Source organism: Bubalus bubalis, chromosome 1, assembly GCF_019923935.1.
Source record: "Bubalus bubalis isolate 160015118507 breed Murrah chromosome 1, NDDB_SH_1, whole genome shotgun sequence".
Taxonomy (NCBI): domain Eukaryota; kingdom Metazoa; phylum Chordata; class Mammalia; order Artiodactyla; family Bovidae; genus Bubalus; species Bubalus bubalis.
Genome location: NC_059157.1, coordinates 67,848,504 through 67,873,847, shown reverse-complemented (window position 1 = coordinate 67,873,847; position 25,344 = coordinate 67,848,504). Strand labels below are relative to the sequence as shown.

At 37.2% G+C, this 25,344-nt stretch overlaps 1 protein-coding gene and 1 non-coding gene across 4 annotated transcripts in view; one reads left to right on the top strand and one right to left on the bottom strand.

Annotated features, from left to right (window-relative positions):
* The first annotated feature begins 133 nt into the window (after positions 1-133).
* On the top strand, positions 134-205 carry TRNAY-GUA. Its single transcript has one exon. It is a non-coding gene; the product is annotated as a tRNA-Tyr (tRNA).
* Positions 206-327: 122 nt separating this feature from the next.
* SAMSN1 (SAM domain, SH3 domain and nuclear localization signals 1) overlaps positions 328-25,344 on the bottom strand; it is a 166,348-nt gene continuing 141,331 nt past the window's right edge. For all 3 annotated transcript variants that reach the window (XM_025282316.3, XM_045165066.1, XM_006078280.4), the window contains 5 exons: positions 23,501-23,630; positions 20,685-20,836; positions 15,429-15,632; positions 12,718-12,868; positions 328-1,309 (listed from right to left, as the gene is read on the bottom strand). In XM_025282316.3, coding sequence (XP_025138101.3) covers positions 1,110-1,309; positions 12,718-12,868; positions 15,429-15,632; positions 20,685-20,836; positions 23,501-23,630 — 837 coding nt within the window. In that variant the 3' untranslated portion in view covers positions 328-1,109. The remainder of the gene's footprint in view (positions 1,310-12,717; positions 12,869-15,428; positions 15,633-20,684; positions 20,837-23,500; positions 23,631-25,344) is intronic.

Genomic DNA, 25,344 nt, shown 5'->3' with positions numbered 1-25,344 from the left:
ATGTTTCTATTGTTTAAGTCACCCAGTCTATAGTGTTTTGTTAGGGCAGCCTGAGCTGATACATACAATTATTCAGGAAGTTGGCCAAAACAGATGTGAAGTTCAGGAAAGAGACTGAGGTAAGGTGATGGCTTCCCTGGTGGCTCAGAGGATAAAGCATCTGCCTGTAATGCAGGAGACCCGGGTTCGATCCCTGGGTTGGGAAGATCCCCTGGAGAAGGAAATGGCAACCCACTCCAGTATTCTTGCCTGAAGAATCCCATGGATAGAGGAGCCTGGAGGGCTACAGTCCACGGGGTCGCAAAGAGTCGGACACGACTGAGAGACTTCACACACACATATATGTTTTATAAGTATATATGCTGACAATAAAATCTTATCTGGTAGAAATTTTTTTGTCTGAAGTTCTAAGGTGACATATACTTTAACAACAGTCTGGAGAACACCAAATGCATACAGTTTTTTATCATTAAAATTAGGGTATTTCAAAATTAAAAATATTTACACTTAAAAACGAGAAATCTGTACAATTATTAAAATTAGTTTTACTAAATCAGAATTGACAATATGTTTTTATCTATACTTTCATACAGAAAACAGTGAAGAAATCAACAAAAAAATAATTACTAAAACTCCACTGTGGATTAGGGTAAAATGTCTCCAATACTAACTCACACTTTCCCAGTAATTATAAAAAGGGGTATAAATGCTGCTTGGACAATTAAACAGACATGCTCTGTTACTATTCACTCAACAATATAAACAAATTGAAAACAGGCATCTATAAAAGAAGGGAGAGTCTTTTTGCAGAATCACTTTTGCACTTATAAAATAAAGCTAAATAAACATACCCCAAACTTACATTATCCTTCTTCTGATACAGGGAAGTGAAATATTAACATTTTAGCATTTAAAAACATAAATATACATATTATTTACAATAACTGGGAATGTTAGAGATATGGGTTTTTATTTACAATTATTCCCGTTAAAACATTTTAACTTCAGGTAGTATCTGCAAACACTTCTTTTCCTCTCCTATTTGATTTTTTAGCTCAAGAAGAGTTAAAATAGAACACATCTGTAGATACAGAGTTGATAATGTATATTCAGTCACTTGGCTCTCTGATGGTAATCTTCTGTACCATGTCAGACAGATTTTCAGACTCCAGGTCTTCTTTACCATTATCTGAATTTTCTGATGAGATGTAACAACCAGAGTCCCTTGGGCAGTCATCTAACTGTGACTTATTTAAGATGTCTGGGCTTAAGGAGAGGGGCATGGATTCACTTTCTTGCTCTTGAATAGCTGTAAATGGAAAAGAGAGAACTGGTTAGGCAAAGCCAAGAAAAGTTTTGTTCACATATTCATTCATCTTCAAGTTATTTTAGCTGTTTCAACTTCATTACAGTGGAAACTTCTGTAAGTAAATGATGTATTTGTTCATCATGAATGAGATGTTTGCTCTCAAATATTCGAGCCACTATTTCCTTAGAAGATAAAGTTTGCCCTACATTGCTCACTTGGAGTTTCACAGAATTCATGTGAACTGCTTACAGAAGTGAAAATCAATATGGACTCTCCTTTTACACTGATGATAAGTTGCCAAAGAAAGCAGATTGTAGCCACAGTGTGACTGATGCCTTGTCCAAATACTCCTTAAAGTAACATCAGAAGAAGTCATTTGTAGTTTAAATGTACAATCCTACTCAATAGTCATTTTTGCGAACAATTTGAGAATCATGATAATGTTGATTAATGAATAAAAGATCAATGCGAGAAATAATATACAATAGAATTTCAATAACTTGGAATTTAACTAATAATTTCCATGTTTGGAAAACATAAAATTCTCCTATGTTTGAATTCATCAGAAAAGTAGACATAAAAGCAGACATTGCTTTTATTTTTTGGCTGTGCCCCATGGCTTATGAGGTCTTATTTCCCCAACCAGGGATTGATCCCAGGGCATAGCAGTGAAAAGTGCTAAGTCCTACCCATTGGACTGCCAGGGAATTCCTCAGGTTGCTTTTAGATAGTATAGCATTGTATCTATTGAATCTGCTTTTTGTAGTCTGCTACATCTTTGTTTATATTTCTGAATGACAATTATATATATTCAGGGTGGTAATCCTGTGTCATCAAACCAGTATTCTTAATACAACAGGCATTGTCATTTTGGGTAAAAAATAATATCAGAGATGTAATGAAAGATCTTTCTAAAGAACCTAAGGAGCCCTATAGTTTTACTCTTCTCAAGAATTTTTAGCCTAAGTATTCTCTTTGTCAATGCAAAGTTTCTTTCTTTCCTGAGGAGAGGAGATGGATCTTAAGCCACCATGTCTCAGCTATATGAGCATGTCTTGCTATTTCCCCTTCTAAACCTGAGACTGCTCTACTTTGGACATTGGAATAGCCCTACATTGGAAGAACATACATTTCAGGGTAGTTTAAGATCTCTGCCTTCAGAGGCTATGCATTTCATCTCATTCCAATGAGAAGAAAGTAGATCCAAACTTCAAAATCCTTGGAAGAAGGAAATTGTGTACTGGTGTAATTTTCCTCAGTTGACTCAACTAATCCACGCTTTATCTTGTCTACATTTCTCCTGCTTTTAAATGCATTTTAAAGGCTTCTGATAAATTGTCAACATTCGTTTATGGTCCACTGAATATCTAATTGCTATCACCCTCCATTACAAGAGAGAATTGAGCCTAGCATCCTTGTATCTAGTGAATTAAGTTCTCCTCAATGTATCTATAATGGTACTCCTTATGCCCCTTTCATGGAGGAATGGAGCAAAGAGTCACTTAAATTATTTCCATATTCTGCGGTTTTATATGGGAAACATAGGTTGAGAAAAGTTGGAAAAAATGATAAAAACAATTTCTTAGTCTACTCATTTTCAAAATGAATCATAACAGTTCTTTTAACCTTTTTTTCAAAGTTTTTATTCGCCACAATGAAACCACATTTATGCTAGTCTTCTGAATCTTCTCCACATTTGCCACAACTTTAACGGTGGGCTCAATTATCAGAAATTTAAGCCTAGTGATGTTATAACTAGTTCTTGGTATAAGGAGCTTCAACTTAATATGAACCTTTTGTGATTATTGTTTTAAAATGTTGGCTATTGTGAAGCATTTTGTCTTTATTAGTTATAAGCCTTTTAGCTTTAGGGGAATCTACTTAATCTTGACTAGTCTTGATAAGTATCAGTCATTCACTTGTGGTTCCAAACCCTTCTTTTGTGAAAAGGCAGCACTGAAATGGGACCTCAGTCTTTAAGGAAAAACCTTCTCCTCTTCCTTTGCTTTTTTGTCTTATTGCCACTGAAATGATAGAACTGGCTCTGTGTTCCATTATCCAAGTGTTTCTGGAAAAGACCAGAGGAATTAGCCTTTTTGCAGTGCTTCCTGCCACATCAGCAGTGATCACCATATTAAGAGCGTGATCCTCTTCATCAGAATGGCGGTGGGGATAAGACCATATTTCCCCAGAAATATAGGGGAAATATATTTGGGCTTATTACCTCAACACAAAATTGAAAGAACTGAGATCTCTTCTTCAGACTGCCATCCTAAAAGCGACTTAGCATAATAACTACTTCCAACACTGTACTCTGTTTAGGTTGACTACTGATTGTGGGACTCTTCAAGATATAAAACTTAGGCCTAAAGAACCCTGATTTCTAAAATTAGCTCTTTTCCTTTCCAAAAAATAAGTACTTAGGTTGTTATTTCATCCTCAGAGAGGTCTATATGTTCACCCCAAAGGGCAACAAAGTAAAGAAACAATAAATCTAACTTTAAACAGAGAATATGCCATTTTTAATATTAGTGATAAAATGTATCTGTTTTTGTTTCCACCTGAGAAATGCTGTATCACATTCTCCATATTCTAGGAATGGTTCATTTTAAATACAGGTTATTTATTGTAGAAACCTTTCATCTGCAATTTTTATGGAAAAGGGAAATAGTTTCTCAGTATGGAAGTTATGCAGCACAGTAATTTACAGAACAGCAGTAATTTGCTAAATGATTTCCTAGTGAAATGAAAACATGACTGTGCCTCCTCAAAAGCTTCCCACCAGGTTTGCAATATTTTCAGGCAGGTGATCAGCTGGAGCCCCTCAACTGTAACTATAAAAAGAAAAGGCAGGCCATTAAGTTATATGATGGAAAGGAAAGCTATCTAGCATTCAGTTTTTGTATTTGGAGGGTCAAGATTTTCCTCTTGTTTTTTTGTTTTGTTTTTTTCATCTTGACACAAATGACTTAAGGATTGGCATAAGCCTAGGTCTTATCCTATGGGTAGTTTTTCCAGCAGGGGAAATGAATTCACACTAATACATTCACATGTTCTTTCTAAGTCATTTAGTCTCTTCATGTGGTCATGAAGCAGAGTAAAGCTAACTGACCTACCTAGAAATTGAAACTATATCCTTCATCAGTTTTGTCCCATGGTCCAATCATCTGAGCTAACCAGGTAAGTAACACATTGGAATAAGAATCAGTTTGACTATAAAATTACAGACTTTCCTTAGGATATCCGGATGCATCTTTTTATACAAAAACATTTCTGATACTACATGAAGTTAAATAATTAGCATATACAATTGTTATACTTTTAAAATTATATAAAAACATAATGGACATCATATAATTCACACATGAAAGTGTTAGAATTTTAGAGTTCTATATTTCTGAGATTGTTTACAATGTTTTGTATTTTATTTTAATAAAGAACAAAACATTAAAATGGTACCATTTTTTAATAAAGCCCTGAATGGTTTGCAAATATCCTGAAAGCTGTACATTTGAAAATCTGAGTATACTGAAGAATTAGTAAATAATCTGAAAAAGGATATATCTTATTGCTACCAACTAACATCAGGCATAAAGGAGTACAGAAAGCAGCTCCAAACAGTTCTGCACTCTATGTAGTGAAAATAAAATGATCATTTTAAGAAAAAATTATTTAGAAGATATTTTGTCATAAAGAACTAATTTGAATATTAAAATATTTCATTTCTTACCAAAATTCTTATGGAATTGTATAGAGCCCATGGTTCAACATAAGGTAGTGATCAATGGAGATAAAAAGTGACGTGGCGATTAGAATATAAGTCAGCTAATATAATTATTCATAAAATAATTATATTGAGTTGTGACATTTAATTAAGTATTGGCAATCTCAATTATACTAAAAGTGAAGAAAGCTTTAAGGAAATCAAACTAGGTCCTAATTCTGGGAAAAAGTTATCATGCCCTGAAGAGAAAAATCTGTCCTATATTCACATATTAGAAAGTTGAAGATTTAATAAAAAATGTAAACTACTAGTTTTTGCTTGACTTTCCTAGTTTTCTTTACTCAAATATTTCAGATTTTGACTTTATTATCTTGTTTGCCTTAAACATGAACCTTCTGTCCTTTATACCATGTACTATCAAGTAATGCAATCCAGAGGGCATAGGAAAATAGCTGAGCAATGAAAGTGCTCAATAAACAATGTATTTAATAAAAAGAATGCAATATTTAGGTTAATTAAAGGAAATATGAACTAAAGAAAATCAAGTAAGAAATTTTGTTGAAATTTAAATGAAGACAGCTCTTGGGCCTTTGTATTATCCTCCTCTATTTTCTCTAGTCCAGTACCATCTTCAGAGAGGAAAAACGAGGCTTATGCACCTTTGTTGTTTAGCCGCTAAGTTGTGTCAGACACTTTTGTGACACCGTGGACCCTAGCCCACCAGGCTCCTCTGTCCCTGGGATTTCCCAGGCAAGAATACTGGACTGGGTAGCCATTCCCTTCTCCAGGGCATCTTCCTGACCCAGGGATTGACCCGAGGTCTCCTGCACTGCAGGCAGATTCTTTACCATCTGAGACACAAGGGAAGCATTTTAAGATGGCTCAAAATCTCAGCCTCATTTGTAGCTCCATATCAGTTCCTCAAACCTAGACTCAAGCGTTCTCCAGCTCACTGTGGCTATATTTATTTGGCCAGAGATAGCATTGTCCATGGAGGGGAACATTCACTGGAAAATACGGCATAACCTACTTATTTCTGATTTCATCTTAAGCATGTCCTTAAATTACCTGAACATTTTAATTTTCTATTTAGTGAATATTTGGTATTTATTTTATTTGAGTACTAGTCCACCTTTTGAAAAAAACAACAAGAACAAAGTGAATACAAGAATCTCTTCATGGGAAACCAACCAGTGACTGCTTTCCTGAGGCCACGAGAGAATATAGAGTTGAAACGACTCTCCCTCTGTTTGCTAACCTCTCTCTGCATTCAAGCATCATAGTCACGTCTCTAATGAGCTGTGTTCTGGAGAGTATGTCTTTTCACTTACACTCACAACAGCTGCTCACTGTGCAGGCTCCTTCAGTGGCACAGAGTCACACTCACTTGAGATCTAATTGCTCTGCACCAATGGGGACCTCACGTCAGGCTACCACTTCCTCAAGCACACATCCCCATGAAAGGCATTGGTCCCAGGAAGTATCTACCCTTGGTTGAATTGTTGTCCTATTAGACTATTTTGATGATGACCAAATAATATAAAAAACTATTATCATACTGCTTCATTAGGGGTCTTAGGAAATCAATATCACATTTCTTAACATTTAATTTAATCCTGTTTACTTGACATGGTGAAATGATAACTTAATTTCATTATTTTAAAATTTATTATATTTAGCAAAACAGGTTTATGTTACATATTACTAATCTACCATTTACTATGTATTGGGCATCTTTTCATGTCAGTCTGTATTTCATTCTCCTGATATCTTCATCCTGGTTTTGCCTATATCTTATCCTGTTTGCCTATATCTTATTTATAACAAATTAATTACTAATAGAAGTTCATATTAGTTCTGGTTTTGAACTAAAACTCCTAGTAGTTTTTAGTTTTAACTAGTATTTTTACGCATTGTAGAAGTTAATCAAATTCCTAAAACTTGGAATTTCTAGATTCAAAAGTATACTTATTTTTTTTTATATTTATTTTTTAACTTTACAGTATTGTATTGGTTTTGCCATATATCAACATGAATCCGCCACAGGTATACCTATTTTAAACTTTGATAGTTTTGTACATTTTTAGAAATCTACTCACACACTTTCACCCTTACCTGCACACATGGCTAATGTATGCATGAAATGAATCTTAACAACACATTCCAACACCCAGCTGCCTGTTACAAAAACTTTTATGTGTAAAGTGGGATTGCAGGGGACCCTAAACTTTATAACCAGGAAAAAAAAAGTTATGCTTACTATTTGCAGTTCTCTTCATTCTCTCATTCAACATATATGCTTTCCACAAGCATTTGTTAACTATGGATTCAATGCCAAGCGTGACACTAGGGGCTTTGGGAAGGCACACGGTGACAGAGGCTTGTGTCTGGTTTGACCAGGGTAATCACTACAAAGCCATGCCCAGCACACAATCACAGTGCAATATAAAGACAAGTACAGGAATGCCCTACATGTACAGATGTTACAAGTTCTCTAAATGACTGAGGTGAAAATTCTATGAACTGTTTTCTCTGGAGATGGTACTCTGAAGTATAATGTTTTTATTTCATTTTTTTGTTCTTTGTAGTATATGGAATATGGCATCTATCATAATTTAAATTTTAGGGGATAAAACTAAAAAAAATTTGAAGAAATTTTACATGAAGCAAAATGGCTATGACTAGAAATAGATATTAAATGCATATTTATAAATACATGAAAGCAAAATGCCCATGTGCCTCCTCTACTCTGTCTGCGGAGATAGCATGTATTTTCTTAAAAGCTGCATGTTTCTTGAATCTCAATCCAAATCATATGGCAAGTGGGTTGGAAACAACAGGCACACATGTCAGGGGCTAAGGCACCAGGCAACCCTGGCACACTGTCAGGCCAACTGCTGGACTGCTGCTTGGCATCGCTGCAAAGCTCCCCTGCTGGCAGCTCATGTTCCAGGCTCCTGGCTGGGCTTTGCCATTTGCCCTGCATCGTCGTGGGCAGGTAGGCAGGCAGGAAGGCACAAGCGGGGATAGTTGAGCAATGTGGGGCTGCTGTGACCACAGCTGGTGCCAAGGGCCTGGCACACAAGCCACCCTTCCCCCTTCCTCCTCACTGAGTACTGTGAACAAAGGGTGCAGGTAATACCTCCGATATGTTATATACAGGTTCCGATAGAGTTTGCTTATTCTGTTATGAGGTTGTTTTTGTTTTCAATTTAAATTTTAATTATCCCTGGGCTATAGGGAGAGCAAGATATTTCCATCACCTATTTTCCCCGAGGAGGATTGTACACATTCTCACAGACACACTTTTAAGACACATCAAAGTGCATGTCAGCATAGGAAAAGAGAAATGAGTTCCGAATAAAAAGAAAATATTTACTACAAATAGCAGTTAACTATCTTATTATTTTAAAGAGGCATTTCTCAGCAAGGCAAAGGGGTCTTGAAGGTTGTGTTTATGGAAAAATACACACACACATATTCTCTATCCTCTTTTTTCCTTGCTGGGAATATTTATTCAAAGTAAACAAACTATTTTAAAATTCAGATGATAAATAGAGAAACTCTAAAGTGCACAAAATAAACAGATTCCACTCATTGGCTCCCTCAAGAGCCAAGTAGTTGCCCTAATTTTTCTTCTCCTTCTAACCTCATTGAGACTCCCAGCTGAAGGAGCCAGTAGCCTGATTCTGCTCAGTTCTAATGTGTCGTGAGAAGAAATTCAGAATCTCTCTATGCTAGTCTTGCTTGGAATTGTGGAACCCAAAGTTGCTATTCTGCTCTAGAGGTCATGCAACGATCAGTCCTAACACCACTCAGCCCTCCTGTCAGTTTGTTGGAGAACTGTCTTTACCTCCTGTCAAGCAGTGACCTAAAAAAGTTTAATCCAATTAACATTTTCAAGGTCAAAGAGGGTACAATGCTGTCTTGTACAGCATTTTGGCCTAAGAGAAAAGGGAAACTGCTTGTTCTAAGTCTAGATTTCTGTTTGTTCCTGTCCCATTCCCCACCCTTTGGTCCCTCTAAATGTATTAAAGGCTCACATTGGAGTTTGTGGAGTCTTTTCTACATTATCTCAGAGCTTTCACTCCTGTGATCAGAACTGGTGCCCACTCTGCTCAATTTTTATACTGAATGAAAAGCAAAGCAAAACTTTCCAACGTAAATAGCAATGAAATGCTAAATTTAGCGAGGAATTTATTGACATTCCCCAAACTGACATTATTCAATGATCAAAATAAAATGCATACATAAAATCCTGTTCAATTTGCATACCCCGTTCTTCCACATAAGAAAAAAAAGCTATTTTAAACCTATGACTGTGACATGCATTTGTTTTTAATAATGTCTCATTTTTAAACAACCATATATTCAAGGTCTTTATCATTCAAGGTACATGAAGGTTGTGCATTTAATCTTTAGCATGGTTGTAGAAGATATGATTCACAGAGTAGAGAATAGATAAAAATAAGCATGCAGCAGCATGGTGCCGAATCATCAGAACTCACCATCTTATCAACAAATAGAAGTCATTCTTCTTTATTTCTTGAGCAAAGCAGTTTCATATAAGATAAATAGCTTTCAGTCAGAATAGCCTAACATGCAATATGCATCTTTTTGACATGTATATTCTAATACTATTTTAGACCATAAGATTAAAAGAGGAAAAGTCTCAGGGTTGTGTGTTGAGAACAAACACTGGTTGAATCCGCATTTTTTCCATTTTTCATTTCCTAGAATTTGGCTCTGTATGGGTATGTTTGTACATTACTGGATATTATTAAATGGTCAACCTCTAGTGACCTTCAGGTACTGTTTTCTAAAGAGAAATAATTCAGGGAATTTTTACGCTTTTTATATCAGACATGGAAAGTCACATCATAGTTTGGAGAGATTGTCTTTTGTTTTCAGAGACCAGGGCATAGTAGAATGTGTTTCTGATAGGTTTAGGAGACTGGGTTCTAGATATGTGACCTTGAGAAGGCTACTCCAGTTCTAGTTTCCTCATCTTGTAAAGGAAGAATTTGAGTCAGATGGTTTTTAAAATTATACCTAGCTCTAAGATGATATCATCTATAAATTGTTGTACTTTTGTTAACAGAGAAGGTACATGGGTGATGTGGAAAGCAGAATAAAGAAATTAAGTGGATACCTTACATGGCCCAGGCCTTTGGACTGGACTGATCGTCCCTCTGTGGGTCTCTGCTGAGTGCACTTTCATGACTTAAAGCCCTGTTTACCAAGCCTCTCTGGCCCATTCCATTCACAAATCCTGTTTCAATGTAGCTATACAAGCCTTTGAACCTTTAAGGCTGTCATGCTGTTACAAAACTTCCTTTCTCACTTAAATATTAACTTCCACTTTCTGAGATGGACAAGTGAACTAAAGTTCTTGGGGAAGTCGACAAAACAGTAGAAAGCTTGCATTTTCAAATAGTCATTATTCTATTCATATTTACTGGTTTGTATGTGTGGAAGAAAGAACTTGGTTTTTTTTTTTTTAATTATTTTTTAAGAACTTGTTTTTTGGAGTAGATTGCCGTTAATTAAAACTCCAACTCTACTACTAATATAGCTGTTTGGCCTCTTTGAAATTCATCTCCGAAATATTTTCTCATCTATAAAATGGGCAAAATAGCTACATGGATGTTATTGTAGAAGAAAAGCAATTATTTGCAAGTGTTCAAAAAATACTGTTTTTCCTCCCTCTATTTCAGTATCAGCTTGTTTGGGAGAGTACTGATAATGATACTGAAAATCATCACTTTCAAGACAGAATCCATTTCTTAGTATAATATTGCATAGTGAGGATCCATGTTTTGAAATGACAAGATGTGAAAGGATTCCTAGACCAGTTTACACTGATCAGTTTTGTTTTGGCTTGTAAATAGGTTCCTTTTTTAAGTCTGACCCTGGTTTGCCTCTGTGACCTGATTCCTTTCTCTTCTGCATCTCCTAGCTGCCACAACTTCAAAGAAGGCATACAAACTCCTAAGCCTAAAGGATGAAATCAGTTCTATGGGTGTCAAATTAGTGGTGCATGTGAAAACTCCTTGAAAAGGATGAGGACATTTGCGAGCTCAAGAGAGCAAGTAAGGATTCAATAAGGTACTGTTTCTATAAAGTAAATTAATTCTTACTAGACAAAAGGCCCATGTATAATAAATATGTGCGGTTCAACACTGCCATTTCGTGAGACATATGAGGGAGAATAAAGGAAAGCTCACGAGGGGACCATCAGGAGGCCTGGGTCCTATGTAGAACTTTTCTCTTGACTCTCAATCTGGGCTATTAATTGCAGTATAAGAAAGTCTAACAACATCACAAACACTGGTCCTAGCTTCCTAATTCACCAGGTGCATAAACTTGGGCAAGTTTCTTATCTTCTCATTTCTCATTATAAAAATAGGGATGATACCAACTTGGAGAGTTGTGGACAGCTTTAAAGAAGATAGTAAGTGTAAAGACCCTGGCTCAAAGTTTTAGAGAACATGTTCAAAAAAAGAATTATTGTTATTATTCATATTACTTTGTAAAGAGAAGGTTGGATTAGGGGATATAAGTTCTTTTTCATCTTTAGAATTAGATACCATCCCCCTTTTTTTTCTAATGAAATACTCCTGACAGAGTTTGGCACTCCCTGAGCTCAGGGTTTTTGGAGAAGGCAATGGCATTCCACTCCAGTACTCTTGCCTGGAAAATCCTATGGACGGAGGAGCCTGGTGGGCTGCAGTCCATGGGGTCGCTAAGAGTCAGACACGACTGAGCGACTTGACTTTCACTTTTCACTTTCATGCATTGGAGAAGGAAATGGCAACCCACTCCAGTGTTCTTGCCTGGAGAATCCCAGGGACGGCGGAACCTGGTAGGCTGCCGTCTATGGGGTCACACAGAGTCGGACACGACTGAAGTGACTTAGCAGCAGCAGCAGCAGAGCTCAGGGTTTAGGGAGCCCAGTCAGATTTGGTAAGAATAATGGTCAGATTGGGCAGTTGTGAAAACAAAGGCTAGCTTATCTTTATAAACGCAATTGGTGTGGCCAATCAATATTCAAGTGAATCTGCTTGTGTTACTCCATCTTTAGTTTATACTTAAAAATACAGAGACAACCACCTCAGATAATAAAAGTAAGTGCTGAATATTTTTGCAAGCTATTATAGCATTTTGAAAGAATCCTATAAACACGTACAAAATGTGACTATATGGTAATGAAATGAATTTCCTTGTGTGGTGCAAAGGCTCATTAGCTCAGAGCCATGCTCTCTCTGTGCAGTTCTGCAGCAGTTGCCTATGACAGTTCTCGCTAATGGCTCAGGCTGTCACTAAATATTTGTCTCTGACTCCCCCAGTCTTAGGGAATGCGGACATCCTCTTGTGTGTAAATTAATAGGTCTGCAGAATCTAAATGAAGTACCCAGTAAAGCCCTTTCATTTTCTGGATCCAGTAAGCAGCAAAAAAAAAAAAAAAAAAAAGAAAAAGAAAAAAAAGTAAAGGTCCTCTTTCTATTTATAGATTTGACCAGAGTTGTTGTTTCTAAATGTATAAGAAAACACTTTTTTTTATTGGAAAGAATGCTTTATATGATTCTCAGTAAATAAAACTGGGAATTTGTTTTTAATTATTTTACTATTTACATTAACCTTTGATTCTCAGTGAGGGAGAAGAGTAGCTACACATACTTACTTTCTTCATCAAGGAGATTTTCAGCAGCTGACAGTAACCTCATCCTGTCTTCTGGGTTTTTAATGTTTAATTCAATGAGATGACTCTCTTTTATATCCTTTAAATCTTCTAGGGTCTCGTAACCATTGAGCAAAAGTGTTGAAGTATATTCCTGTGGGGAAGAAAAAACTTTGTACAATATAAACTACTCTGATGCAAACATTTTACTTTTAGTTATTTTTAGATTTTTAAAAAGTATAGAAATGCATGGAAACAATGCATGGGAACCAAAAGGTGCCAACAGAACTTTTGCTTAATTTTATTTTATTTGTACTAGTTTTCTACAGATGAACACAGGACCTTTAAAAGGCATGTTGTATATTTCTCACCTTCTGGAAGGACAAATGTAAAGAAGAAATGATTACCTTAAGCAATGCAATGCTAAATCATGGATCAATTAAATAGCTGGATCACTCATCCCATCTGGCACATTTTCACTTCTCAAATAGCAAAATTGACAAAGCTAGTGTTTTTTTTTTTTTTTAAGTCTATCAATAAAATGCCTCTCATAAAGTATATTATAATAATATTTCTGGACTGCATCTCTTCCTGTTTGCTTGATCGCAAAATTATCTACCTTCATTAACTTCTTGGGGCAGGTCAAAAAAGGCGTTTGAAACAGATACAATTTATATAAGTATACCTAACATTTTGGTTGAAAGGTATTTTATAAACCTAGGGCGTTCCAGACTTTCTATTTAATTAAAAGCTTTTATTAAGCATTAGAACACTGTGGTAGGGGAAAGTATTGTTTCCTTTTCTTAGCATGTATATTTTTTCCATCATTTGCATTAATATATATTAGTTTAAAATTCATAAGCTTCTGATTTCAAAGTCTGTATGTTATTTATGTAACCTCTGTTCTCTGTAACAGAATAAAAATGCAAAGTGAATTTAAATGCTTTTCAACTTCTTCAAATATTCCTCCCATTTTACTTGATCATTAATCCAGTATCCTTATTTTAGTTACTAAAATTGAATAAGAGGATATAAAAGTTTTAAGTAATCAGAAAGAACTTATTACTAGCCCTTTATTTATTTAGAAAAAGGAAAGAAAGAGTAGCGATTCTGTTTTAAAATAATGTATCCTAGAAGGATCACAGAATCAGAACAGGAAAAAAAAAAATCCCAGTCTGATGTAACTAACTGAGAGTTCTTGAGTAAGTTTCACTTCCTCAGACCTTGGTTTTTTCATAGGTCACAGAACAAACAAGTAGCTGAAGTAGGATTCAAACATGTGCCTCCTCCAAGGAGTATACCATTTGGAGGGCACCAATTTGCTTTTGAACTGTGGTGTTGGAGAAGACTCTTGAGAGTCTCGTGGACTGCACGGAGATCCAACCAGTCCATTCTGAAGGAGATTAGCCCTGGGATTTCTTTGGAAGGAACGATGCTAAAGCTGAAACTCCAGTACTTTGGCTACCTCATGTGAAGAGTTGACTCAATGGAAAAGACTCTGATGCTGGGAGGGATTGGGGGCAGGAGGAGAAGGGGACGACAGAGGATGAGACGGTTGGATGGCATCACTGATTCGATGGACATGAGTCTGAGTGAACTCCGGGAGTTGGTGATGGACAGGGAGGCCTGGCATGCAGCAGTTCATGGGGTCGCAAAGAGTCGGACACGACTGAGCGACTGAACTGAACTGAACTGAATTGAATACTAATATTTAAATGTCTATGTAGTGTGTCTACAGATAGGAATACAACTAGGTAATTCAGGAAAAACAGTTAAGGAAAGATTAATTGGTTATTTTCTTGATGATGAATTTTGAAAACTGTCAAAATACTGCTGTGTTATTTTTAGAAGTAGATTGCAAAATGGTAAATTTAGTGAGGCTAGGCATAGTGGATGTACATGCCATTTAACAACACAAAAATACTTCATAAAAATTTCTCTAATATAACAAGAAAATAACTGGATTATAAATATAGATGACAGTTTCCCTAACACAATCGTTATGGGGGCTTAATGATCATTGTTTTCTAACAAATTTCTTTAAAAGCAAATTTGGTTACCTTCTGTTGAGTTGTTTTTGATCTCTGCTCTGTAGGAAATATATTTTCTTTTCATTCTTCCTTTCAATTCTTTGAATTTTTACCTTCACTCTTTATATTCTCTTTATCATTCTCATTACCATGTTTTCTCTGAGTCTTTTATTCCTCCAAGTGTATTTCACTTTCCACTGCACTTTCTTGTTCTAATTTCTAGGTGCGACATGCATGTTTAATTGCTCAGTTATGTTCGGCTATTTGCGACCCTTTGGACTATATACCCTGCCAGGCTTCTCATTGCATGGGATTTTTCAGGCCAGAGTACTGGAGTGGGTTGCTACAGGGGATCTTCCCGACCCAGGGGTCGAACAGGAGTCTCCTGTGTCTTATAGTGTCTCCTGCATTGCAGGCAGATTATTTACAAGCTGAGCCATTGGGGAAGCCCAATTTCTACTGTGAATGCTAAATATCATTAGAATTTAGTCTAAGTGATGTTATATCAAGACCTGTCCATGCATAAAGAAGTGGTTATGGGTAAATAAGAGCTGTCCTTGGAAAACAGATTTTCTCTTGCTGTAAATCATGTATTTTTTTTTTAGCAATACAAACACTGATCCATTCTTCTCAGTTATTCCAACTGTATGCCATCAAAATCAAACAGGCCATGGGTTTGCTAACCTGAAGGTGAATCCTCTCTAAGAACTCCTGCAGAGTCTCAGGCTTTTCCACTCCACTCCTTCTTTGTGTCTTCATTTTCTTGGGGGCTGCTTCTTCTGATATGACATCCACATAAATGAATTTGAAGTTTCCCACCTTATTGTTCAACATTCCTGTCCACATCCCCATTGGCGTTTTGCAGATAATGTCTATGATATCTCCTTTCTAAAGACAAAGAAATATAAGTTAGATTTCAGAGAACTCTGATGCTATGACAATTGGTAGAAAAAAAAAAAAAAAACTGGAATCATTGAAAATTAGAATGAGGGCATGCCATTAAAGAGATCTAGAGTTAGAAATAAATCTAAGAAGAAATTTCTTTGAAAAGTTTAAGGAAGCTATTTGCTAGTAATGTTGAAGAAAACTCCAACATGCTTGAGAAAAACTCCTAACTGTATTTGATGATGTGTTTATGCTTTTGGAATCATATCAATTTTTCAGCTTACATTTGTAGAGCATCCTGTAGTTTACAAAACATTTTGCATACATTAAGCTCTTTTATGTCCATAATACATCTCTTCAACCTATATGCTAGGTATAATTATTACTCTAAATATTATGGAAAGAGAAATGCAAGCATTAATTTCTCAGGAACTCACAGCACCAGAACTCAAGCCTAAGTTGCTTGAATTAAAAAATGATGCACTTTTTATTTATCCTGTCAAAATAATACACATGCAGCATCATCCCTGGAGGGGCTCCCAAGTTGGGAAGGGGAAGAGAGAGAAGTCTATGGCTCTGTCTATGTTTCTAGTTCATCAGAAAAATTCATATACTTTGTGAAATGAATCTATCTAAAGTATTGCATCCATCTAAAATAATGAAAATGTTCAGAACTTTGTACATATAAAATATGTAACAAAATTATATATGTACTAAGGATAAATTATGCTATTTATTCTAGATTAATACTTAATCAACTAGTAGTTATTTAATTAATACTTGGATTGAGTTTCACAGCAATAGTTTAAAATATGAATGGAATGCATTGGGACAGATAGAATAATTGGTCTGTCTCTTTATTCACCTCTAAGACTAAGACTGCAGGAGTAATTGTTAAGCGCAAAAAACTTCACAGGGGTATTTTTTTTTTGGTAAGGAAAGTTGATTTCTATGTAAATACAGTGTCTACATTTAAGAGTCATAATTACTCCTTTAAGACTTTTAGCTGTCTACCTTAGAGATTACATTATAGATTCTGACATTTTTGCCATTTTAGAGGTCTACCATCAAACAAAGCATTAAATCTGCTACTAAAAATATTTTTTTCTGCTGCTCTTGAATGTGCATTCTGCCATCTAATATACAAATTGTATTTGTAAAAGTAGAATCAAATGTGATTAAAAGATCAGGTCTTTCCAATTTATTGACAATTTGACATTCTGATCCTATGAGTTGCTCATCTAGTTTTTCCTGCCATTAACTATAGGGAATCAAATCCTAGGCTAGACGACATCAGTTAAGCAGACCTAGAAAATCCCCAGAAGCTCTAGGGGGTTATCTCAAAGTATTATACTCTTATGCTGCACCCTTCTTATTATCCTTTAAACTTGTAAAAATACATTACAGTAAGCCCACAGGCTACAGGCAAAAATCCAACTTCATTTCGGATAAGACCCTGGCTGGGGACAATAGTATCCATTATCCCGTGGTGTCTGTGGGATTTTTATTGTGTCCTACAAGAGCTCCACAAATGTCCCCTTAAGCAGCACTAGGGGTAGTGTGCTGCATGGCATTATAGGGAAATATGAAATCTATCCTGAATCAAAATGTTTTCAATGTATTCCCTTCTGCTGCCCTCCCTCCACAATGGTTACTTGGCTATAATCCTCCTTTCCCCAAGACTTGGACTTAGACTTCAAATCATTTCATAGAAACAAGTAAGGAGCTAACTGTGGAAAGAAATGTTTTCCTCATTCTCCAGCTGAGGTTATTCTGATTTGATATCTTAAAAGGGATAAAGAGAAGAGCTGAGTGCCTTGAATGTGCAATAATAATATTGACACTTCATAGTTTATAATATTTATGGTTAACATTGGTTTGGTATTGACAGTATCAGTTCAGTTCAGTCACTCACTTGTGTCCGAATCTTTGTGACCACATGAACCACAACATGCCAGGCCTTCCTGTCCATCACCAACTCCTGGAGTCTACCCAAACCCATGTCCATTGAGTCAGTGATGCCATCCAACCATCTCATCCTCTGTCATCCCCTTCTCCTTCTGCCCTCAATCTTTCCCAGCATCAGGGTCTTTCCCAATGAGTCAGCTCTTTGCATCAGGTGGCCAAAGTATGGGAGTTTCAGCTTCAACATCAGTCCTTCCAATGAACACCCAGGACTGAACTCATTTAGGATGGACTGGTTGGATCTTCTTGCAGTCCAAGGGACTCTCAAGGCCTTCTCCAACACCACAGTTCAAAAGCATCAATTCTTCGGTGCTCAGCTTTCTTTATAAACCAACTCTCACATCCATACATGACCACTGGAAAAACCATAGCCTTGACCAGATGGAACTTTGTTGGCAAAGTAATGTCTCTGCTTTTTTAATATGCTGTCTAGGTTGGTCATAACTTTTCTTCCAAGGAGTAAGCGTCTTTTAATTTCATGGCTGCAATCACCATCTGCAGTGATTTTGGAGGCCCCCAAAATTAAGTCTGATACTGTTTTCACTGTTTCCCCATCTATTTCACATGAAGTGATGGGACCAGATGCCATGATCTTCATTTTCTGAATGTTGAGCTTTAAGCCAACTTTTTCACTCTCCTCTTCCCTTTCATCAAGAGGCTCTTTAGTTCTTCTTCGCTTTCTGCCATAAGGGTGGTGTCATCTGCATATTTGAGGTTATTGATATCTCTCCCGGCAATCTTGATTCCAGCTTGTGCTTCCTACAGCCCAGCGTTTCTCATGATGTGCTCTGCATAGAAGTTAAATAAGCAGGGTGACACACAGCCTTGACGTACTCCTTTTCCTACTTGGAACCAGTCTGTTGTTCCATGTCCAGTTCTAACTGTTGCTTCCTGACCTGCATACAGATTTCTCAGGAGGCAGGTCAGGTGGTCTGGTATTCCCATCTCTTTCAGAATTTTCCACAGTTTATTGTGATCCACACAGTCAAAGGCTTTGGCATAGTCAATAAAGCGGAAATAGATATTTTTCTGGAACTCTCTTGCTTTTTCGATGATCCAGCAGATGTTGACTATTTGATCTCTTGTTCCTCTGCCTTTTCTAAAACCACCTTGACCATCTGGAAGTTCACGGTTCACGTATTGCTGAAGCCTGGCTTGGAGAATTTTGAGCATTACTTTACTACCGTGTGAGATGAGTGCAATTGTGCAGTAGTTTGAGCATTCTTTGGCATTGCCTTTCTTTGGGATTGGAATGAAAACTGACCTTTTCCAGTCCTGTGGCCACTGCTGAGTTTTCCAAATTTGCTGGCATATTGAGTGTAGCACTTTCATAGCATCATCTTTCAGGATTTGAAATAGCTCAACTGGAATTCCATCATCTCCACTAGCTTTGTTCATATAGATGCTTCCTAAGGTCCACTTAACTTCACATTCCAGGATGTCTGGTTCTAGGTGAGTGATCGCACCATTGTGATTATCTGGGTCATGAAGATCTTTTTTGTACAGTTCTTCTGTGTATTCCTGCCACCTCTTCTTAATAGCCTCTGCTTCTGTTAGGTCCATACCATTTCTGTCCTTTATTGTGTCCATCTTTGCATGAAATGTTCCCTTGGTATCTCTAATTTTCTTGAAGAGATCTCTAGTCTTTCCCATTCTGTTGTTTTCCTCTATTTCTTTGCATTGATCGCTTAGGAAGGCTTTCTTATCTCTCGTTGCTATTCCTTCGAACTCTGCATTCAAATGGGTATGTCTTTCCTTTTCTCCCTTGCTTTCGCTTCCCTTCTTTTCACAGCTATTTGACAGTATTGACAGTATAGAAAATTAATAATTTCTACCCTTTAGCTATAGCGACTTTGTGTCACTAAAATGAATAATCTAACACCTATAAAGTATTTTACCACTAAATCTTCCTCTGTTTGTACTATTGTAACACCTCCTCCCCTTGAGTATAAACAAAAGTATGAACATGATGAATTTCAAACCTGTGATTATGTTATATGACAGGAGGGGCTATGCAAACATAATTAATACCCAAAATTTATTAATTTGGGAATTAAAAAGAAGTTATCTGGATATTTCTGACTTAATCAGGTAGGACCTCTTAAAATAAAGGGATCTGAAGCATGGGTGAGCTTGTCTGCTATAGCTCTTGAAGGAGTGAACTGCCATGTTAAAGAAAATCATGGCTGGCAACCTCAGGGGACTGAGAATGGCTCCCAGTTAATATCCCTTAGGAAAGCAGAAAATCAGTGCTATAAGCAAAAAGAACTGAATTATGCCAACAGCTGGTGAGCATGAAAATGGACCCTGAGTCTCAGATAAGATCACAGCTTCAGCTGACACCTTGATTTCAGCCCAATGAGACCTTAAAAAGACCACCCAATTGAGCCCACATGTAAGACCTCTAGAACTGTGAAATAATAATACATTTGTGTTGTTTGAAGCCCTTACAGCAAAAGAAAATGAATATAGAAGGCAACAGCAAAGAAAAGGGAATTCAAGAGGAAATATCACTGAGAGAAAATTGTCAGGTTACTCATGGCATTTGCAAGTACTGACTCAAGTATTGAAATTGCCTGACCAACTCTGGTTCCTAAGGCCTTTACTCTCCTGGACTCTTGCCTGATATTTCCATTTTCTCTCTGTCTCCTCGGGTTCATTATTTTTACTCCAACAAATATCAAGTACAACTAGGCACTTCTAGTAACTTGTGAGGCTTTTGCTAGTCAGAAAAAATGTAGACAGTTCCTTCTCCCTTAAAAGGCTATGATTCTAGGAGGTGGGTCATAGAGGATCTTGCTTTGATTCATGTCATCGAGTGTCCTATAAAGCAATTATCCTTCAATAAAAAATAAATTAATTTAAAAAGGCTATCATTCTGCATTATCTACAAAACACAACTTTTGTGAATAGCCTCGAAAGACTGATCGCCCTACCTTACCTCTTGTTTGTTGTTTGAATTCCTGCCACAGTAAACCAGTCCTCATTTCTCCTGTTGGGAAGATACACTCATCCCTAGTTCCCCATACTTGTACTTCCTGAAAGAGATCATACACCCAGCCATAGACAAACCATACAGAATGCACACACCTTGATTTTGAGGGAATCGGTGTCATAGGGGCTTGGTGTGAAATCGGTGTGTACTCGGGCACGGCCACAGAATGGTCCAGAGTAGGGGCCGTCATCATCGAGTCGAAAGCTGTCCCGGTTACTTGTACCATCTGAACAGCTTGTTATTCCACCTGATGAAAGCAAAGCAGACATTTACAGTTCTCTTTGAAGGTTCATAACATTCTGAACCGTCACCTGGACATAACGAAGCAGAAACAATGCTGAACAATTGGATGCCAGCCTCCTGCGGGGGTTCTAAGTGACTGACTGCTTATTTTTCCTCCCAGTCCTTCTCCATCAGTGACTTCTGTCCTGAGCCATTTCTGATCTTTATTCAGTCAACCTGATCCTTCTTTCCTCAACCACCAATTCAAGCTCTCTCTTACTTCAGCCTCTGTGATCTGATCCAGTAGCACAGTGCTTTGAGCACTGGCTGCTTGCTAAAGAGGCAGGAAGCATATAGCCTTAATGCCCTGTACAAGGCAGATAATGAATTTTGTACATGTAAACAAACACAGAAACCTATAATAACAATTTGATTTTTGTGCGCTATTGATCAGGAATGGTCAGAGCATAAGCCACAAATTTTCCTACAACTTACTATGATGTAGCAAAAATGGTATTTCAGACTTCCTACTGTGTACCAAAAGCCATTCTGAGACAACACCTCTATGTATAAAAGGTAGCATTTTTGTAGTGTGAATGACAGGGAAGGAGGAAGTGTGTTAGAATATCTATACTCCTAAATGGTTCAAAAGTGTTCTAAACTGGGCAATTAAAACGGCTCCAAAACCTTGTTCTCTGGTCCTCTTCCTTTCTGATCTTGAACCTCATGGGGGGGGGGGGGGGGGACAGATTCCACATTTGCTGCCTAGGGGCAAGAATGGTTCACTGGGGTGGTTACTCTGAGTCTCCCTACCACTCTCAGTCGTCACCTCTCTTTTTCCTATAGTGTGGTCCTTTGGTGCTCTGTTTCATGAGGGAGCAGGCCCAGTATCTCTACCATTCATTCAAATAAGTATAGAAATAAGATAAAGATCCCTAGGGATGCTTCATTTTTTATATAATGAAAGTCACTCAGTCGTGTCTAACTCTTGGCAACCCCATGGACTATAGCCTGCCAGACTCCTCTTCCCATGGAATTCTCCAGGCAAGAATACTGGAGTGGGTTGCCATTCCCTCCTCCAGGGGATCTTTCCAACCCAGGGATCAAACCCAGGTCTCTGCATCGCAGGCAGATTCTTTACTGTCCGAGCCACCAGGGAAGCCCTCATTTTTTATATGGACTGGTGTAAAAAAAAAAAGTGAGTTGCATCTAGTCACAGATATTAAGCTGTGTTTGATAATGGCTAAGTGGACTCCCATTTCCCTTATCCTCTCTTCCATGACTACTTCAGTCCCTGGCTTTTCATGGTATATTAAAGTTAATAAAATTCTACCCACATTTGGCACCCACAATTTTGAATTTTAAAACTTCCAGCAGAAATGAATACTAATGAAATCTGAATTTCACACATGCAAAATATACCCTTCAAATGATTCTGTATTAGCTTTTACTTCACAAAATAGCTATTCTACAGCCAATAGGCAAGCAGGAATAAAATTCAGGATATTTTCAATATCTGGTCTTTGTGATCCATCTTCAAATAACAGAAGCAGCTGATTTAGAATGGAATGGAAAAAAAAACTTTGCAAAAAACCATTTACAAGCCATGAAAAGATTCAAAAGATATAAAACAGTGTACATATAAAAAATTTACAAGGCATCTTGTAGTATCGGTAGTTTCATTAAAATATTGTAGCAGGACATATGACTGAAGCCTGAGTGACTTCTTTGTTAGAAATGATATTTTTTTAGAAAATTCTTATTGAACACATGCTGATTCCTTTTTGTCACCTAATTGATATGTGCTCAGTCTCTCGTTTGTGTATGACTCTTAGGAACCCTATGAACGATAGCCCCCCAGGCCCCTCTGTCCATGGGATTCTCCAGGCAAGAATACTGGAATGGGTTGCCATTTCCTCCTCCAGGGGGATCTTCCCGACCAGGGATCAAACCTGCGTCTCTTATGTCTCCTGCATTGGCAGGTGGGTTCTTTACCACTAGCACCACCTGGGAAGCCCTACCTAATTGGTGATATTTCTACTATTTAGTATTTATATACCACTTCACTTTTTACTCACTAATGCTGGATGGATACCTAGAATTGATGCCAATGTCCTGTTCTTTTCAGAATATTCCAGACAAAAAAAAAGGAAAGGAAGGAAACAGTGAGAGGGGGAGGATAGGGAAGAAATAAATAAAAAATGGAAAAAAAATGAAAGAAAAAGAAAGAAACACAGGGAAGAGGGAGAGGTAGGAAGACAGAAGGGATAAAGAAAGGAAGAGAAGAGGAAAGGAAGGAGTAAGTGGGGTATGGAGAAAGGGAAGGAAAAAAGGCAGAGAACAGGATTTTAGTTTTCTGAATATTTCAATTCTTTTAAAAAACCTGGATTCAAAATAATGCTAGTTCTCTCCAGGATACTATATTGTAGGATTCAGATTTAATCACCCAATGTGATCTATTTAAGGCCTATCCCAAGAGCCCTGCTGACCACAGTGCTAAAATTTTCAAAGCATTCCATAATCCTAATATACTATGTATTATTTTAAATACTAGCAATTCCATAGATTCAACATGCTAATCAAATAGCTGGAAGCTTGTTGCTATTTTCACAAGCCTGAGAGAAATAAATTCGTTGTTTTTAGTTACTCAACCCAGATCTCCCATCTTGTCACTTTTCTATAGCCTTACTTGATGAGCTCTGCCCACTGTAGAGACTGTCCAAGGAGTCACTGGTTTTGAGGGAGATCTTCTCAATGTGGGTTCCAAGCGTGGGGTCACTGTTCCGGTATGGGAGGGTATCCTCTCCATCCTCCTCATCCTTCAGAAAATCATATCAGAAGTTAAGTACAAAGAACTGATTTCCTTGGAGACTTTCACTGTGTGCATTGATTTAGCAAGCAAGACAATACTTTAGCAACAAAATACTTAGGAATACATCAGCATCAAATATGAGTGTCATTAATCCTTAGCTCAATTTCTAGCAAAACGTTTTTTGGTATTCTTGGAAAAATTATTTAGCTGAAACAGTCCACATTTTGGAATTTAACTGAAATTATCCAGTTTTTTTTGTAATTAGAATGAATATCATACCGAGACTATTTAATCAGAAATGTTAGGTTTATTAACATTTGTGCTTTATCTGTTAAAGTGCTTTTGTTTCTTCATGTTCTTCTTATCATCTGTTTACCACCATTACTAATCCTTTGAGATCTGATATTACAAGTTTAAACTCTGCATAGTTGCTTCATGTCAGTTATTTGCACCCTACCAGATCACTAGATATGAATAAAACATGCACACTTTGCAATTCTAAAGCAAAGCTTATCTAAGAAGCTTTACAAATCTCATACGGTGCTTGCCACCTAGTCAAGTGAAAAGCAAATCTTGCATAAAATTAGGAAAGACACACAATCTCAAAAGAAATTACATCTGCTTGAAAACACCTCAAATGTTTTCCATATTTAGATAGTTTCAACAAAACCTATGAATTTCTTAATACTCATTAAAATATAATTCAATATTCCTCATTTTTAGCATTTCTAAACATTGATAAAACTTCAGAATAAACATATGATATATGCTTAGTTTGATTCTCTGCTTTTATCCATTCCTTTATTTATTTGTTCAATCATTCAGTACAAGCCTGTAGAACATCTTCTAAGCAACTGGCATTGTTTGGGGGAACTGAGGATACCATGGTAAACAAGATTCAGGGTCCTACCTTTAATAAGGTACATTTTAGGTACATTCTTAGGCTGTGTGTGTGTGCATGCACGCACGTGTGTGCATCCACGCACATGTGTGCATCCATGTGTGTGCATGTGTACTCTTTGGGGAGGTTTGTGTAAACAAAATGAACAAGACAATTTCAGAGAATAAGTGCTATGGAGGAAATAAAACTGGAAGAAGTGAAAGGTTTAGCTATTCAGATTAGGTTTGGAGGAAGGTTGACTGATTTAGAGGGACCACCAAAGACCTCCTCCAAATGGTAACAGAGTCAGCATTATTGATCTGAATGATAAGATGATGTGATTTATATGAAGATTTGGAGATAGTATCCAACTCAAAAGAAATAGCAGGAACAAAATAGCTAAACAAAGAATTAACTTGAGTTATGCAGAGGAAAGGGTTTTCCAGGGGGCTAGCAGGTAAAGAATCCACCTGCAAAGCAGGAGGTGCAGGCAGACAGTTTCATCTCCTGGTCAGGAAGATCCGCTGGAGGAGGAAATGGCAACCCATTCCAGTATTCTTGCCTGGAAAATCCCATGGACAATGGAGCCAGGTAGGCTACAGTCCACGGGGTTGCAGAGTCAGACATGACTGAAGCAACTGGACATGCACACATGCAGAGGAAAACAACAAGGCCAGTATAGCTGGAGCTGAGTGAGAGCAAGGAGAGTATTTAGGGTATGAGCTCAGAGAAGTAGACTGGAGCCAGATCAGAAGGAACTTCTTAAGCCACTTGAAGTGACCATGCAAATCTCTTGCTGTTGGACCCTTCAGATACTCAGATCTCTTGCTGTGGGACTCTT